Below are 15,430 nucleotides of genomic sequence, written 5' to 3'. Positions count from 1 at the left end.
CACTCAATACTCATACACAAAAAACACATAATTTCAAATCACATAACTTTAATAGAATATTGGATACAATCATTGATCATAACATAAACCCTTTAATTTCTTCAGAGATTTTACAACAGTTGTAAACAACGTGTACTTTCTGCACACTAGCACAGAGGGTAAAATGTATTATTGTTTTGCACCAGGTATTTCATCTTTGTACAGACAGTGAAGGCAGCATGTTAAAAACAGTTGTACAAGTCTGAAAAACACAGCTTTAACTTAACGCCCTCTGACTTGTAGTGGTCTACAACTACCATTTAACATTTTCGCCTGTAGCATATTTTTTCATTTCACAGTGGTCTACATATAGGCACATCGGTATAAACTATTAGAAAATGTGAATATTAAATAAGCACTCTTAAAGTGTTGTTGTAAGGTGATCCCTAAGTGCTGTGTACCCTGAGTGCTTAGATATTAATTTCAATCACATATGTTACTATAAGTGTACTTTAAATGGCCTTCATCCTGAAACGGGATACTAGTGCAAATCCTTTTTTAATAAAATCATTTAAAAACCTGTGTGTGCTGTGATACTGAATGCAAAAAGTTTCCTTCAGGACATTTTCCTTCATGTTCAACTGGCTTACAAATCCCAGTTTAACGCGTTTGGAACTTGTGCAAATGTGGCTTTAGAATATAAATCTGTTTGTTTTGCAGCCTCCACAGGTTAGTGCTGATGATTAAAAAGAGTCAAGTACCAGATTAGGTGTTTTTGTTAATAAAGCTAACAGTCTGTATCTTTTGGACCTGCATGTAGATCCGTGAGCACCAGCACTGACTGGTCATTGTCATCCCCCTGCAGTGATGCAGTATGAGAAGAGGATGAAAAAGCCTGTGACAGCTCAGTCTGAGCGGTTATCTCCTTCTGGACCAGAGCAAACTGGGTCGTTGCCTCATCCAGCTGTGAATGAACTGCCTGGACCCATTTATTTAGCTCCACGTTGAGAGTATCCACCCCTTGGTCCAGCTTCTCCTGCCTGCCTTTTAGCTCTTCTAACAGGTGTTGTGTGTCACTGACAACCTGCCGCCTCTTCTCTCCTACAGAGGGAGCATGCTGACGCAGCATGTAGCCCTCAAACTCTTCTGGACTGAGGTTGAGTGCTGGTCCATCCAGTTTTTCAATGAAGGCCATTGCACAGGACTGAAACAGGGGACATGGACAAAGTTGTGAGTGGTGAAGTGACCACAGTATCCTGTGGCGTACGCCTGGTGCTCATAAACTTACCAAATTTGTGAAATAGTAGCCGCTCTCTCCGGCCATCAGACTATGCGGGAGACCAAAACGGATCACATATTGCATGTTGGAGTGTAGGCGAGGCGGATTGGCCTTCAGCACCACGTAAATTAGGCCTGACAGGAAGTCATCAGCGTTAGCGGGCTCGCTGTTCGAGGTGGAGAGTGCTTCAAAGACATGCTGACTGCATTTGGACACACATGCAAGTTTGTCCTGAGGTGCTCGTTTGGCATCCATCTCAATTATGGCTGTTGAAAAGAAGAGAACAAAATGGCAACATCTGGCATTTAAGACCTTTTAGTCATGTTTACCGAACATGGGAAACACAGCTTAAGGATCCCCTTCAATTAAAATCAAGTGTTTAACCCTGTTAACACATGCAAATGCTGTTTTTTTTATATGCTAAAAGACATATCAACGTGATGCCCGAGCACTTCAATGTCAGGAGAGGAACTTAGGAGTAGTTCTGTCCACATTCTGGGATATACACGTTTGCTTTCTTGCTGACAGTTACATAAGATCAAAACCACTGTCTTGCCTGTTAATTAAATATAAGGCTAGAGCTAGCAGTCAGTTAGCTTAGCATCATTGAAGACAGGAAACAAAGTTAACTGTCCAAAGTTAACAATATCTGCCTGCCAGCATCTCAGCCCACTTATTAAGATGCTGTATTGTGTTTGTTTAATCCTCCACAAAAAATTGGGTTGGTTATGCAGCCTTATCCTTAAGAGAAAAGACATGGGAGTAATATTGCTTTTCTCATTTAACTGTCCTCCAGAAGGCAAATAAATATATTTCCTAAAATGACAAACTGTTCCCTTAAGTACTGAAGTTGTGACTCACCTGTTATAGCAGGCAGAAAGGGGTCGCCTGAGACGGCGGTCTGTTTATCAGGAAAAGGTACGCTCAGCATCTGCGGAGTAACCCAGTTTAAGGAGCTGCAAAGTAAGAATGTCAGTGTCAAACAGGGCTTTAGGTTAGAGGTTTTGATCAAATACAACATGTGCAACTGGTATATAAGAGTTACCGTATCCTTCTCTGGAGAGCCAGGTCCTTCTGTTCGTCATCACAGCTGTCGTGGCAGAAAACCCATTTGTGCAACCGTGTCATTATTAACTTCTCCACATGCTCCATTATCTGAGTGACCTGAGCCTCAGGTAAACCTGAAAACAAGAATAAACACTCAAAAGCCATTCAATATTGGCATGTTTTCAGAATAAACAGCCCCAGAAGTGCTGAACTGATCTGTACTCACTGCTAAAATATTCAGCAAAAGACTGGTAGAAATCTTGCACAAGATCTGACTGCTTCTGTACCGGCAGATCCTGCAAAGATGATGAGAGTCTATGACCACGACAGCTCTGACATACCAAAGAGAAGTTAGAAGAAGCGTAATGTTAAACATTAAAACAGATAATTACATGGTAAGCCTCCATTGTGTTGAGGAAAGCTGTACATCGGGACTGCAAGCGCTGGGAGGAAGGGCTCCGAAGCGTCTTTAGGAAGGTTGTAAAGTCCCCGGGCTTAAGGCTCTGGTAGGCTTTTAACACATTTGTATAGCCTTCAGGAGAGTCTAGAGAGACAAAAAGCGGATGTTAACCTGAGGAACATCCAGCCATATTTCAAGGCAACAACATATTTGATAACTCATTAGCTAACATTAGACAGCAGCTAACACTTGCATTCAGTCACTTATAACCACACACAATTCAATTCTGAAATATCAAAACTCTTCTTGTGAGCATTTTTTTAAGCCTGAAAGTAAAACACCTTGTTTGTAATCAAGCTTGCAAAGTAATACTAACTACATTGCTGTCTTAAAGCAGCATTGCTAAGTTGCTTTACAGCACAGAGAAAATTTGGGGGAAAAAGCTCTTTTTCCAAACTAATGTTTATAATACATGAGACTGAGAGTGAGGACCTCAGTGTTGAAGCAACAATTCAATGAAAACAATGCACTCTTGGTACATAGCTAATGGCAAACAGATCACCCAACAGGTCAGTAAATCAAAGATTCTGCTTCGACCTCAATAGACTTTGAAGGATCATGAGACGCATGATTAGCAGCAGTGTGCAGTTCAAGACACAGACTGGTCGCTTTTCTATTCTGCTTTTGTTTTTCTTGCATTCTTGCATTGGATTTTCAGCATTTAAGGGTTTTTCATGCCTCTGCTCAACAACTTTGCGCTTTCGATCCTTAGGCTACACAGCTGGTTTCTGCACCAAATGTGCTAAAGCAGCAGACAGCGGGACTTTTACCCTGAGGCTACAGTGAAAACACTGAACTGTACCACCTTGACGTTTTGGAGGCGAAGGGCTGCCCCAGAAGAGTCTCCTCATGGTGTTAATTCGACGACCTTTCTCTGTGTTTTTCTTCTCCTCAAATTTTGAGAAGGTGAGAGGAGTTCCATCATTGCTCGGCCTAAAAGGAATGACAACATTTAACGTCCATACCTAAACCCAGATTGAACCAAAAGCACTTAAATTGAAGTTGATAGGGAGAGGACAGCTATGCTAACAAAGCATTTATACTTGTGAGCCAATTAATGTTTTTTTTTAACATATTGTAGATGTAACACTTATTTCAGTGTCAAAGTAGCAACACTTACATATGCAATTAGTACAAATATTAACTTCAGAAATCAAAGCATTCAGCAGTTACAATAATTTCATTTTCTCATTAAAACGTATGACAGTGTGTGCACTGACATCACTACGTTGATATGACACCACCGTTATTACCGCTGACAAAAAGGGATATCTGAACTAACCTCACACAATAACATAATCTAACCGGTCAAGGCAGTGGTAGACCAGCAACTCCTGCCTTCTGCAAGGTAAAATTATGGGTTTTGTCAAAGGACTCTGGTTTGGACTGCGGCTGCAGAGATATTACCCGCCTAAGTTCCTCATCGGAAAGGGCTTTCCAGAGGAAAAGGCAAAGCAGTTAAAGTATTCTAAATATAGTGTGCACTGAGTTATTTTAGGTGGCAAAAAAAGGCGTTTCTGCTTCCCCCGCCTTCCTACACCAGTACTCCTGCTGCTCCTGCAAACTGGGGGCATTGCTGATCCCCATCTGCTTTGGGCGACACCCCTCATACAAACTTAAACAATTCAAACTCTCCCTTTAAGATCCAAACGCTCCTCTGAATGATTGTGGCGTGTTTACCTTGCGTCTTGTCTCGGGGCTCCAGCTTGACGTGCTCTCTCTCTCCAGCACTTGGAGCAGAAGCCCTGCCATGCAGGGTTTCCATAATACCCACAGGCGTTCTTGCAGAGCAGCTCCTCCTGAGAAACTCTGATTCCTCTTTGCTTGTCTGTCCACATTGTAGAGCTCTTACATGTACTACTCCCACCTATGAGACACAACATGAAGATTTCAACCATGAAAGCTTTACTCTGTAGTCTAATATAATTCCTTTGAAAGCTTAAAGCCTTGAGAGGAGACTCAGTTTGTCCTGTGTTTGGGACTGCAGGGCCTAAATCTCACAAGCTTAGTGTCCGCTGTCCATCCTCATCTTGACTTGGCCCTGTTCATGCATCATCCAGACACAGTGCTGCATTACAGCACATCAAAACTAAGGAACACTCCTTGTAATAATGGTTAGGATTTCTAAACGCCACTGTCATTAAGGGAGTGAAATTTCTGGTTTATTTGAAATATTTAACTGGTTTAATCTGAGATATTGTCATATTCCTGAAACTAAAGCTACCCCTCCTCCTTTTACGTTTTGCTTTTCACATCCTTCGTTAACGTTTGTCGGGTTATTAACTGTTCACGCACTTTGGAAGAACAATTTCTAGTCCTACAGCAAAGTGCCAAAAGCCAAATGGAAAATTAACTGCAGTCTACTGTTAAACCTCAGATTAGACGACCCATTAAATGAACACAAGCAGTTTATGGCAGGTGAGCGTCGGCTGACGTCGTTAGCTAACAGTGTTACACGTCTGACTGTCAGCTGAGGGGACTGGAGATAAGAACCACCGGCTAATGTTAGCTAACGTCGAGTAGCTAAAGCTGACCACCACTTAATTAGCTTAATCTATTTCTGTTAAATGTATGAGCTACTTCAACTTGTCCCGCAGTTAAAAAGTAAAAAAATATCCACGAGTAAAATGTCCCAATTATTAAAATGCATCCTCACCTGTCAGCTGGTGAAATCATAACTAGCCGCTTCCGTTTTTCGTTGTTTTTTATTTCACTTTCTGCCGTCTTAACCGTCACAAACGCATCGTAATTTGTACAAAGATAATCCTTCAGACCTCGTTCAACGAGAGGTTGTTATAAAAGTATGAAAGAGTGGAGTCGAAAACGTCCAAGTGGAGAAACTGACAGGACGACGTGAAGATAGAAATCAGTTGCTTTTAAACCTGTGCAACCGGAAAAGCCCCGAGGAAACAACTGTAAAGTTAGATGCATTGATGTTTCGAAGCGGTATCGACCTTTCAAAACAAAACTATCGCGGCAAGAACCCTTCTTCCAGACCGGAAGCTGTGTTTACCACAATATCGCTTCTCTGCTCTCCTGCGGTCAAACCAGCTGCCCCTAAATTTTGGGTGCACGCGTATTTTCACTTTTACCCCAAATGCATTGACACGGTCCAGAGCGAGCTATCATGGAGAGTTAAACTTATTTTTGCAGATTTCTCACTTTACAAAAACAGGAGCGTTGGGTCTGAAAGTCTTATCTGAAGAGATGCTATGGCAACTTAACTGCACCGCAGCATCACGCATGCGTCAGAATTTAATAAATTGTAGCGCACTTAGTGAAGTTAGCGCAATGGACACGTTGCTATGTCCGCTTTTCAAAATAAGATGTAAATGCAAAGCTTGTGTTGTGTTTTGTCCCCACAAGGAAGGTGAGTCCCCATAATATGTGTGTGTAGCCATACAGGTTTCAGCATTAAACCACGAACATTTTATTGGAAAGCACACCACTCAAAGAGAGGAATCGAAAACAAAGACAAACAAATCCAAATCCAAATCATCTCAACAACATCTGAACAGAGATTGGTTAGTTAATGCACTATAGAAGAAACTTAAGGAGTAAATTGGAGAACAAGAAGAAGAACAGCAGAACAGCTGTGTTGTTAAAAGATGTTCTGGGGGTTTTTTTTATACCAAGGTATATATTTTTCAGAAAATCAAGACACCTATCACTGTGTCTCCAAAGTAATGGTAAAAGATGGATATGCTAAATAAAGCAGCGAGTGTCCTCATCCTTCCCACAGCATCTTACTTTGCAAGCGCTGATAAAGCGGTGGCCGACATGTGATGCAGTACCCGCCGTAAGCAGCAGGTGGCAGCAGCACTCCTGTCTGGACAGTCGTGGCGCTGTCCCTGGTCCTAAAACTACCTGTCTGTCTCAACATGTTACCTGTCTCTCCAGGCCCCAGGGCGCCCGTAAACACTCTGAAAGTGCTTTAAAGTTTCTCTTTACGATTATTTCCTATAAATCACACGTTTCAAATGAAGTTGGCTCAAATGAAAAGTTCATCAAAAGTAAATAGAGGTTTATATTTCCACCTCGAGTAGCTCGTCCATAGAAGTGGCTCTTTTTCCTACTTTTTCTTCTGTCTTGATAGTTTTTTAAATAAATCACTCCTTTTTCCTGATTGATACCTACCCTTTGAGATGTAAACATTCAGAAAATCCACAAAATATGATATTCAGTGAGTCCAAAGAGTAACATCAAGGAGAGAGGAAAGGTAAGCCGTTCAGCCTCATCGTCTGAAAAACGGAGCAACAAGAAGAGCTGAGGCACAAAACTTCAGAGCGACCTCGAGGCGGTCTGGCGGACAGGAAGCTGCTGGGAAAAATCAAATCACGGCGTCGCCAAACTCACATGATTCGCAGCACCAGTGAGCGCTCAAGGGCTACAACACAGACACACAACCCTCCACACACACACACACACACACACACACACACACACACACACACACACACACGCACGCACGCACGCACGCACGCACACACACACACACACACACACACACACACACACACGTCTGCGTCATGCGTCCTCAGAGCGACGCCACGAACGCGGAAACTCAACATATCAGAAGAAGCAAGTTTTGAACACAAAGAGCTAAACTAGCAGTTGTAAAGTTGCCAGCTACATAAAGTAGACAATAACAGTGACCCCTAATCATTCATGAGCAGCCATCGGAGATTCATGTTTTGACAGTTTCTACAAGCATTACTGCCATCCAGTGGTCACAGTGAGGGACTACAACATATTAAATTTGTCAAATAATAATAAGTAAATCAGCTTTCTTCACATTGAAGAGAATATTCAAAGCGACTTCTGATGTGTTGAATTTAATATAGAAATATCTCGCCCACTTCCCCAGAGTCACTGAAAAAAGAAATGGCCTTCTCCTCCCAAAACTGTAGCAAATCGGAATCCTGGGATTTTACTGCACCCTAGTGTTCATATTGATGAACTAAAAGTTCAACAAAAGTTCGATTCGTCATGCGCTGTCAATGACATACATGACATTTTATTAGCACTTCCGATAAAGAGTTTCAAAATAACGCACGATGATTAGGAGAAACGTGATTGGTTAAAAACAGACTTCTAGGAGTTTTACACAGATTAACAGGATTGGGTAGAAATAAAATTACTTCAGACAAAATAAACAATCAACAAAAAATATGAAGTGAAAAAAAAATTCTAAAGTTGTGTTCAGACAGAAAGTTATGTGAATTTTCACATTATTCGGGCCACCCTTGGCAAATTTGCTTCTTTCCATGAACCTTGTATGTAATCCAGTGAAGCTAAAATTTGACTTCTGAACACACACATTAAAGGGGTGCAGTTTTGCTGAAGGACTGTGGAGTCCATGGTCTATACAGTACTTTATTTTAGATTAAGTCAATTTTCCCATCGAGAAATTTGTTCTCTGGTTCAACCCAATCAAAGTATTAGGATGGGTTCTCTACATTTAATCCATCCTATTAGAGGCATTGGGCAGCCACTGTACAGTTCTGGGTCACGACTCCAGTTTTAAACAACTGCCGAGGTCAAAAGCGCTAACAGGAGAATCAACCTAACATGTATGGTTTTGATGATGGGGGAACCTGGAGGAAAACCATGCAAACATGGGGAGAACATGCACACTTTACACAGAAGGGTCCTGTTCCAGTCAGGTTTCAAACTCTGGACCTATTTGCTGTGAGGCAACCACTGAGCCACCCAGTCATATTATCCTTTGGTATGTAATCTGAAATTAATCAAGGCCTCAGAGGATCTGGGCAATGGCCAGTGGTCTGCTTTGCTTGGGTGATCTAACTTGTAAAACTAAGCCTAAACTTAAACGGCATCGTATTTTATTGCATCTTTACATGTCTGGCATTAAAATCTCTTTCTGCAAAAATCGATTATTGTCGTGCTTTTAATTTTTCAGTAGCAAACCGGAAGTCTGTATTTTCTTTAAATCCACTTCACTCATCTTCCGTTCTCAGTGGTAACTAGGCAACAAGACGCTTCTCATGAGCTAAAGTTTAAGCTATTGTCTATTTTTCCATTCAGTAGACCAGGTGAGACTGACTAAAGAGATTTTTTTATATAAAAAAATACAACTTTAGACGTTTGAATTGGGTAAATTACACAAGAACTGACTGTCGATTAATTTAATTGCGAAGTCGTTCGTTGTTGAACGTTAGCGCCCTCATCTCGACAGAAAAGGGTGGGAAATGCTCCATGTAGTTGCCAAAAAGAGAGATTAATTGTCCAAGACGTGAAGTGTGTGGTTAGACATTATGTCAGATGCTGAAGCAAAGGAAGAGCGCAGGGAGAGCGCAGAAGTTAGCGACGAAACACAGGCGGACTTACTCAAGATGACGGGACAGTCTCAAGTCTACACAGCAACCAGGGACACACTTTTCCCCAAGAAGGTCTCTCATACTAGCACACATGCTTTGGTAAGTAGCCTGTTTCTGTTAATATGCACATTTGTACAAAATGTTTGCATCTGCACCTGCAGTCAGTAAAGTGTCAGGGGAAATGTTCACACAACCTATTTCCTTCGATAAGAGGATTACCTATCTCTGAACTTTCACTGGCTCACAACAATACTTCAAATTTGCTCTTCATTCAGTCACTAGGATGGGTATTTGGGAGGAATCCTGATCTGCCTGCCTTCATCCTGCAAGACCACGATCAGCTGGTTGTCCTCTATGCTGGAGCCCATGTTGGGATCATATACAATCACACCTTAAACTCCCAGCACATACTTCAGGTAAAAATCAGCTGCCCCAGTCAGTCAGCAGTATGAAAATCTGAGTAGCTACTGTGTTTTCATAGTAGTACCATGCAGGTTGCAGCATTGATTTAAACAGTCTAATGTATATGCGCAATTTCCTCAGGGACACTGCCGCCCCATCTCATGTATGTGTGTGAGTGAGGACAGACGCTGGATTGCAACAGCAGACCAGGGGCCAGAAAGCACAGTGACGATATGGGACTCCTACTCTGGGTAGCTCTTGATTCTACACCTACAGTAGTAATGCATTTTCTGTATTAACCTTTGCTCTCGATGCTAACCACATATGTGATAAATACCCCAGCATTCCCGTGCACACATTGTTCGATCGCCATCCTGAGGGGGGTGTCACTGCGATGGCTTTTTCAAGAGACACAAAACATCTGGTAACCCTCGGGGCTGAGGAAGTTCAAGTGAGTATGACAGCATGGCCAGTTGTTTAGGATAAATTGTAAGATGCGCAATGTGGGAGAATATAGAGACAAATTTATGATCTGTAGTTTAAAATTTCCATCTACTGACAATCTATTAACCGTATGATGATCTTTTCACAGCGTGTGTGTATTTGGGATTGGACGAATGAAACAGAAAAGCCTTTGTGGTGTACTGAACTCAATCCTAAACATGGCTTTCATGTAAGCAGCCTTTGTCTCCTTTTAACATTTAAATGCCAGCTAACTTTCTGGATATGGATTTCATGAGATCAAACGTTCGAATGTCTGATTGTTTTTTCAGGATTACATCATTTTTAATCCAAATGATAGCACTCAGCTGCTCAGCAACAGTAAAAGCCAGGTGTTATTGTACAGCACGGTGAGTCCTGCTGTTCCTTTTCATGGAAATATACAATGCAACAGTGATGTATATGAGTATTGCAGTAATCAGCTGGTCTTTTTTCAGGCCCTGGGGAGTCTGCAGTACTATGTCCTGAAGCTTAAGAAGGTACAGATAATCATAAAGAAATTTTGTGGAGGAGATGTTTCTGTTTTTTATGACACTGCTTATATGGCTAAATAATGTGTTTCAATTCACCACTGCAGTTCTGTGATGCAGCCACCAGTGGAGCTGATGCTGCTGCATTCACTCATCCCTCTCCTGACACGCCTCAAACTGTCAGCATGGCTGGCAGGTCACTCAGCCAGTCTGTGTTTCACTGTAGGAAGCCTCAGGTCCTAACAGCAACTGCAGGCGACCTTGTGGTGTGGGATGTGATGGAGGAAGACTTAGCTGCAAACCAAAGCCTCTCCATAGATAGAATGAAGCTCATTCACTTTCAGAAGGATCCAATCACTGCTCTCACTGTGACTGACAGGTAACCAGAGCCAGAAATATTCATGTTTGATAAAAGTGGCATGTATTTATTGGTCTCTCATCTCTCTCTGTCTGTGTGTTGTTTGATATCACAGTTGTATCGTAACTGGTGACACTCGAGGCCGTATCAAGTTCTATGATGAAGAATTCATGCTTCTCACTTGGTACAGTGAATTAAACCTGGACGCTGTTGTTTCCATTTCCTTTTCCAAAGAGTGCACAGAGGGATACCTGGAGGAATGCACTCTGGAGGCAAGACCATTCATCATCAGGTAGAAGAAATACAATCTGTTATGTCATCAGTCTAAACCGTGGTGTGAATTTTAGCCAAGCTGACCTCTGACCTCTTTTTCTGCAGGAACTTTGTTGTGTCCACAGTCAGTTCCACAGTTGTGCATGTGGATGCACTGAAACGCACCTCTCAGATCCTGCTACATGAGGGTGGAGAGCCTGTACATGCAGTGGCCTGCCACCCCAAACAGCCAGCTGTGGCCATGGGCAACCAAAGGGGTATTTTAAATGTGTGGGACTATAACAACAAAGTGATCATCTGCAGCAGGGTTTTTGAGACAGAGAAGCAGATTCAATGCGTCACTTTTGACCCTCAAGGTGAGCCAGTACACTGTTACATATAACCAGTGTTCGTCCAGCTATGGGATGGATTTTTTGATCTGTCATTACATTCTGCGATGTAAAAAGATGCCTTTTTGTCTTTGAGCAGGATTATACCTGGCAGTTGGCTTTGGCAGTGGAGCTGTTCACATACTGAACCCCAGCACTTTACAAAATGATCGAGAAGAGTGTTTCCATTATGCTAAAGACAGCATCCATCACATCACTTTCTCCTCCGACTCAAAGTATCTTGCCACTGCGGTGAGGAGGCGCTTTCTGATATCAAGTGTAAAACTGTACATGAGTGGTTCTGGGTTGGAATTTGTGACATAATATTAGCCAGTTTTTAAAGCCGTGACTGTGAATTTAACAGATGTGTGGCTATGATCATGGGTGGCAAAGCTATACCTCTATGCATGAACTTTCTTATAACTTCAAGTATGACATGAGCGTATTATTGAATTTCATTTCATTGAATTTGTCTCTTCACTGTTAGGATGTCGGAAAAGCTGTGACGGTGTTCTGCTTGCAGACCAATAAAGGCTCTTTGCCTCACTGGACATTTCTCGGCAGATACCGCTCCCACTACAAGCCCATCAAAGACCTTCTTTTTGGGGTTCACCTGGACAGCACCCAACCCAGACTGCTCTCTCTGGGAATGGACCGACGACTGGTTGGTCTGTTTTGTCAAAGTTGTAGGAGTGTGGACTAGTTTGGTGTTTTGTGAAACTGTTATTTTATGCCAAATGTTTAGCACTTTGTGCTTGTGTGGGACTGAATAATAGGTGGAGTATGACCTGGAAAACAGTGATGTGAATGAGCTTGTCATCTTGAGCTCAGACCGCATTGAGCAAAGCGCCGTGCCAACGTGCATGACCTGGTATCCTCCCCTCACCGCAGAACAATTTCTTCTTGTTGTCTCAGACCAATACAAGATGAAGCTTTTCAACAGCACCACCAAGATGTGCAGGTCTGTGAAATACTGGACAAGATCACGTTATTTGTGAATTTTAATTCTGTTGTCACAGCAAATACAGGAAAACAGCGTACGTGTGTTTTACTAAAACAGAAAGACTCTCCTTGGCCCAACATATGACTCTCCTGTCAAGAAAGTCGTGGTCCTTCCCACATCCAAAGAACCAGAGACAAGCTTATTTTACATGGCATACATCACAGAGGACAAGGTCAGTGCTGGACTTTCTTTGTAGTATTTTATTAAGCTTCTGTTGCTTTGTTTTATTTGTGTTTCTTATAAAATAATTTGTTTTATACGCGATCTGTTACTAAAACTAATTGCTAATGTATTGCTAATAATTAATTGTCTTACCTATGTTTTGTTAACACAGACAAGAGCAGCACCTTGTCAGACAAGACGTTGTAGGCAAATTAGATAGAATAATAGTGGTTGATCTGGCGTATGTGTGGAAGAAAACGAAAGTAAAATTGTTCAGTTGAGCTGGGGCCTTACTCACTAAGCAGGTTTATTAAAGCATGTGGATAACGTGAAGTACTGAACATGGACTGAGGCAAAAACACTTGCTTCAAGTTTAACTCAGAACATATTCACAAACTTATCTGAACATGTTGTGTGTAATGCTGCTTTGTGAGACAGACCCAGGTACTTTTGATAGCACTGAGTATGTGTTGTATTTCCAGGTGGGTCTCCAGATTTTGCCTCTGGATGGGAACCCCTACAAGTCCAATGCTTTGATCTGCCATCCGACAGGCGTGTCCGCTTTTGCCTGCTCCTACGACGGCCAATTCGTTTTCACTGCAGGGGGAACTGACTGCACTGTCCTGTCGTGGGAGATAAGCTTAAAGTAAGGTTTTAAGAGCACCAACATGGGAACCAGAGGAAATGCACAGGCAGTGTAATTATGTCTTCTGGAGTTAATCCTCTCTCTTGTTGTGAATGCAGTGCATTGGAGGCAGCCGCTGCCTTGGGAGGAAAGGACCTGGTACCCTTTTACACTCTTTTAGAGGGAGGCAGAGATGGCAGGTTCTACAGGGTGAGTCAAATGTTTCCTTTGTTCCCTTTTCCTTGTTTCCTTGCTCAGCGTTAAGTGAAAAGCCACAGATTACTACATGAACTTCAAATGAAAAGCATGTGTCCCAAGTATTTAGTGTTATCAAGGTTATTATAGTTATCCATTATGATATTACATCTGTTGGTTTTGATGGTGAAGTGTCCCTGCTGATCACTGAAATGTTAACTGTGAGGCTCACGTATGAATCCTTCCCGGCAGTCATGACAGTGACCTCGAAGGCTGTAATCAGGTGTGATCAAATGAGATGAGATGAGATGAGATGAGATGAGATGAGATGAGATGAGATGAGATGAGATGAGATGAGATGAGATATTTCTTTTCAAGTTCTCCTTAATTAAAAGTTGTTTTCTCATGATAAATTATCTAGTTGTTTTCTTGATATAACAAGACAAATGAACCTCTTATCACAATAAAACAAGCTCTGTTATCTTGAGATACCAAAATAATTTACTTGTTATCTCAAGATAATAGCATTGAAAAATAGTTGCAAGCATGGCTGTTCTTGGCTTCCATACTTTACCAGAACTGCACTGTGAATTTTTCAGAGAAATTCTATGGGAAAGATCGTGGGTGACTATTTTGCAGAGCTGATGCTTTTGTGGCAAAATCTAACACTCAACATACAAATGTTGTCTACTTGCTACTCCAGCAGCTTTGCTGATTAAGATATCAGCATTTCTGGATTATCCAAAGCCAAAAGATTAAGATGGCAGTTCCTACATGGAGTTCCATTCCTCCCCCAGCTAATGAGTTTTCTGATACCATTTAAACCATAGATTCTCAGTTTTCTCAGCTTTTCTGTCTTCAGGAGATGGAGGACTTTTTCTATTACTGCCAAGTGCGCCATCAGGGTATTGACTCAATGGAGAAACGACAAATGTCTACCAAAATCCCCCTGTCAGATGTTCCCTCTCTAATGAGAGCTTTGGCCTTCTTCCCTACTGAGCAAGAGGTACAATGTGTGGAAATGACGTGACATGTTTCAACAGTCATTCTATCTGACAGTAAAAACATTACAATAAAATGGTTTTCCATCTCTGATTTACAAATTGCTTTACCATTTTTTTTACCAGATAGAAGATATGCATAATGAGGTCAAGTTCAGCAAGTATGCTGAAATGGGAAAATACGTGACCGACATTGACCTTGAGGAGTTTATCAAGCTGTATGTCAACCACCGACCAGCCTTCGGCATCTCTAGCAATGAGTTTGCTCAAGCTTTTCGTGCCCTTGCTGACCAGGATGTTCCAGAGCAGCCTGTTCTGCAGAGACAAAGGCTGCTAGAACTTCTACAGGCTCGAGGTACGCTGCTTTACTGTCACATTACTGGATAAAAATCACAATTTTCTGTTCCAGTTTCTACATATGGTGCTTATGTTTCATTATCAGCATGGCACAAACTCCTTTGAGTTTTTGAAATTATCTTTGACAGGAGAACACATGACAGAGGAAGAGGTGGCAGAGTGTTTCACAACACTTTTAGGCCTCAATGAAGAGGAGGGGGAAGAAGGAGAGGAAGAAGGAGGAGGAGAAGGAGGAGGAGGAGGAGGAGGAGCACGGGAACGTTCTGAGTATAAATCTGACAGTATGTAAATCATAACCTAATAAACCATAATCTAAGAATTTGCTTAACAGCTGAAAAACATCATCAGTTTTTGATGTGTTGTGTGCCCAGGTGGAGCTTCAGAATATTCACTGGAGTGTGCGATCCCAGAGGAGATATCTATGGAGACGTTCACAGGTCACATCCTGGGCTTCCCGTCCTCAACAGAGCAGAGTGGCAGGCCCCCTCCTCCAAAGTGACGAAAGCAATGAACTGTGTGTGTTTGAATTCAAAATATGAGTAAATATCAAGTTGGATCCTGATGTCCAGCTTTGTCACACACTATATTTAAAATGAATTGAAAAGGGAA

At 41.9% G+C, this 15,430-nt stretch overlaps 2 protein-coding genes across 2 annotated transcripts; one reads left to right on the top strand and one right to left on the bottom strand.

The window, feature by feature from the left end:
• Positions 1 to 33: 33 nt before the first annotated feature.
• Positions 34 to 5,694, bottom strand: LOC139333062 (rab5 GDP/GTP exchange factor-like). Its single transcript, XM_070965311.1, has 9 exons — positions 5,422 to 5,694; positions 4,446 to 4,632; positions 3,571 to 3,698; positions 2,698 to 2,849; positions 2,532 to 2,601; positions 2,304 to 2,439; positions 2,120 to 2,214; positions 1,268 to 1,524; positions 34 to 1,183 (listed from the first exon to the last, which is right to left on the bottom strand). The coding sequence occupies exons 2-9, from the start codon at positions 4,601 to 4,603 to the stop codon at positions 767 to 769; spliced, it is 1,413 nt and encodes a 470-aa protein (XP_070821412.1). The 5' UTR covers positions 4,604 to 4,632; positions 5,422 to 5,694; the 3' UTR covers positions 34 to 766.
• A 3,349-nt stretch (positions 5,695 to 9,043) lies between these two features.
• cfap251 (cilia and flagella associated protein 251) lies at positions 9,044 to 15,320 on the top strand. Its single transcript, XM_070963856.1, has 20 exons — positions 9,044 to 9,205; positions 9,382 to 9,522; positions 9,650 to 9,759; positions 9,851 to 9,959; positions 10,101 to 10,181; positions 10,282 to 10,359; positions 10,447 to 10,492; positions 10,639 to 10,858; positions 10,953 to 11,129; positions 11,216 to 11,466; positions 11,579 to 11,730; positions 11,966 to 12,142; positions 12,255 to 12,439; positions 12,539 to 12,653; positions 13,126 to 13,289; positions 13,388 to 13,478; positions 14,326 to 14,469; positions 14,591 to 14,819; positions 14,950 to 15,102; positions 15,193 to 15,320. Exons 1-20 carry the CDS (start codon positions 9,044 to 9,046, stop codon positions 15,318 to 15,320), a joined length of 2,913 nt encoding a protein of 970 aa, XP_070819957.1.
• The last annotated feature ends 110 nt before the right edge of the window (positions 15,321 to 15,430 follow it).

This window comes from Chaetodon trifascialis, chromosome 6 (assembly GCF_039877785.1).
Source record: "Chaetodon trifascialis isolate fChaTrf1 chromosome 6, fChaTrf1.hap1, whole genome shotgun sequence".
Taxonomy (NCBI): Eukaryota; Metazoa; Chordata; class Actinopteri; order Chaetodontiformes; family Chaetodontidae; genus Chaetodon; species Chaetodon trifascialis.
This window is presented reverse-complemented; position numbering and strand designations above follow the sequence as displayed.

Bases quoted from the DNA above. Each gene is read 5' to 3' on its own strand.
- cfap251 (XM_070963856.1), top strand. From the start codon at position 9,044: ATGTCAGATGCTGAAGCAAAGGAAGAGCGCAGGGAGAGCGCAGAAGTT. The intron at 13,290-13,387 runs GTAAGGTTTTAA...TTGTGAATGCAG, and splicing joins TCGTGGGAGATAAGCTTAAA to TGCATTGGAGGCAGCCGCTG. The intron at 14,820-14,949 runs GTACGCTGCTTT...TATCTTTGACAG, and splicing joins AGAACTTCTACAGGCTCGAG to GAGAACACATGACAGAGGAA.
- LOC139333062 (XM_070965311.1), bottom strand. From the start codon at position 4,603: ATGTGGACAGACAAGCAAAGAGGAATCAGAGTTTCTCAGGAGGAGCTG. The intron at 2,602-2,697 runs GTAATTATCTGT...TCATCTTTGCAG, and splicing joins ACACAATGGAGGCTTACCAT to GATCTGCCGGTACAGAAGCA. The intron at 2,215-2,303 runs GTAACTCTTATA...CTTACTTTGCAG, and splicing joins GCTCTCCAGAGAAGGATACG to CTCCTTAAACTGGGTTACTC.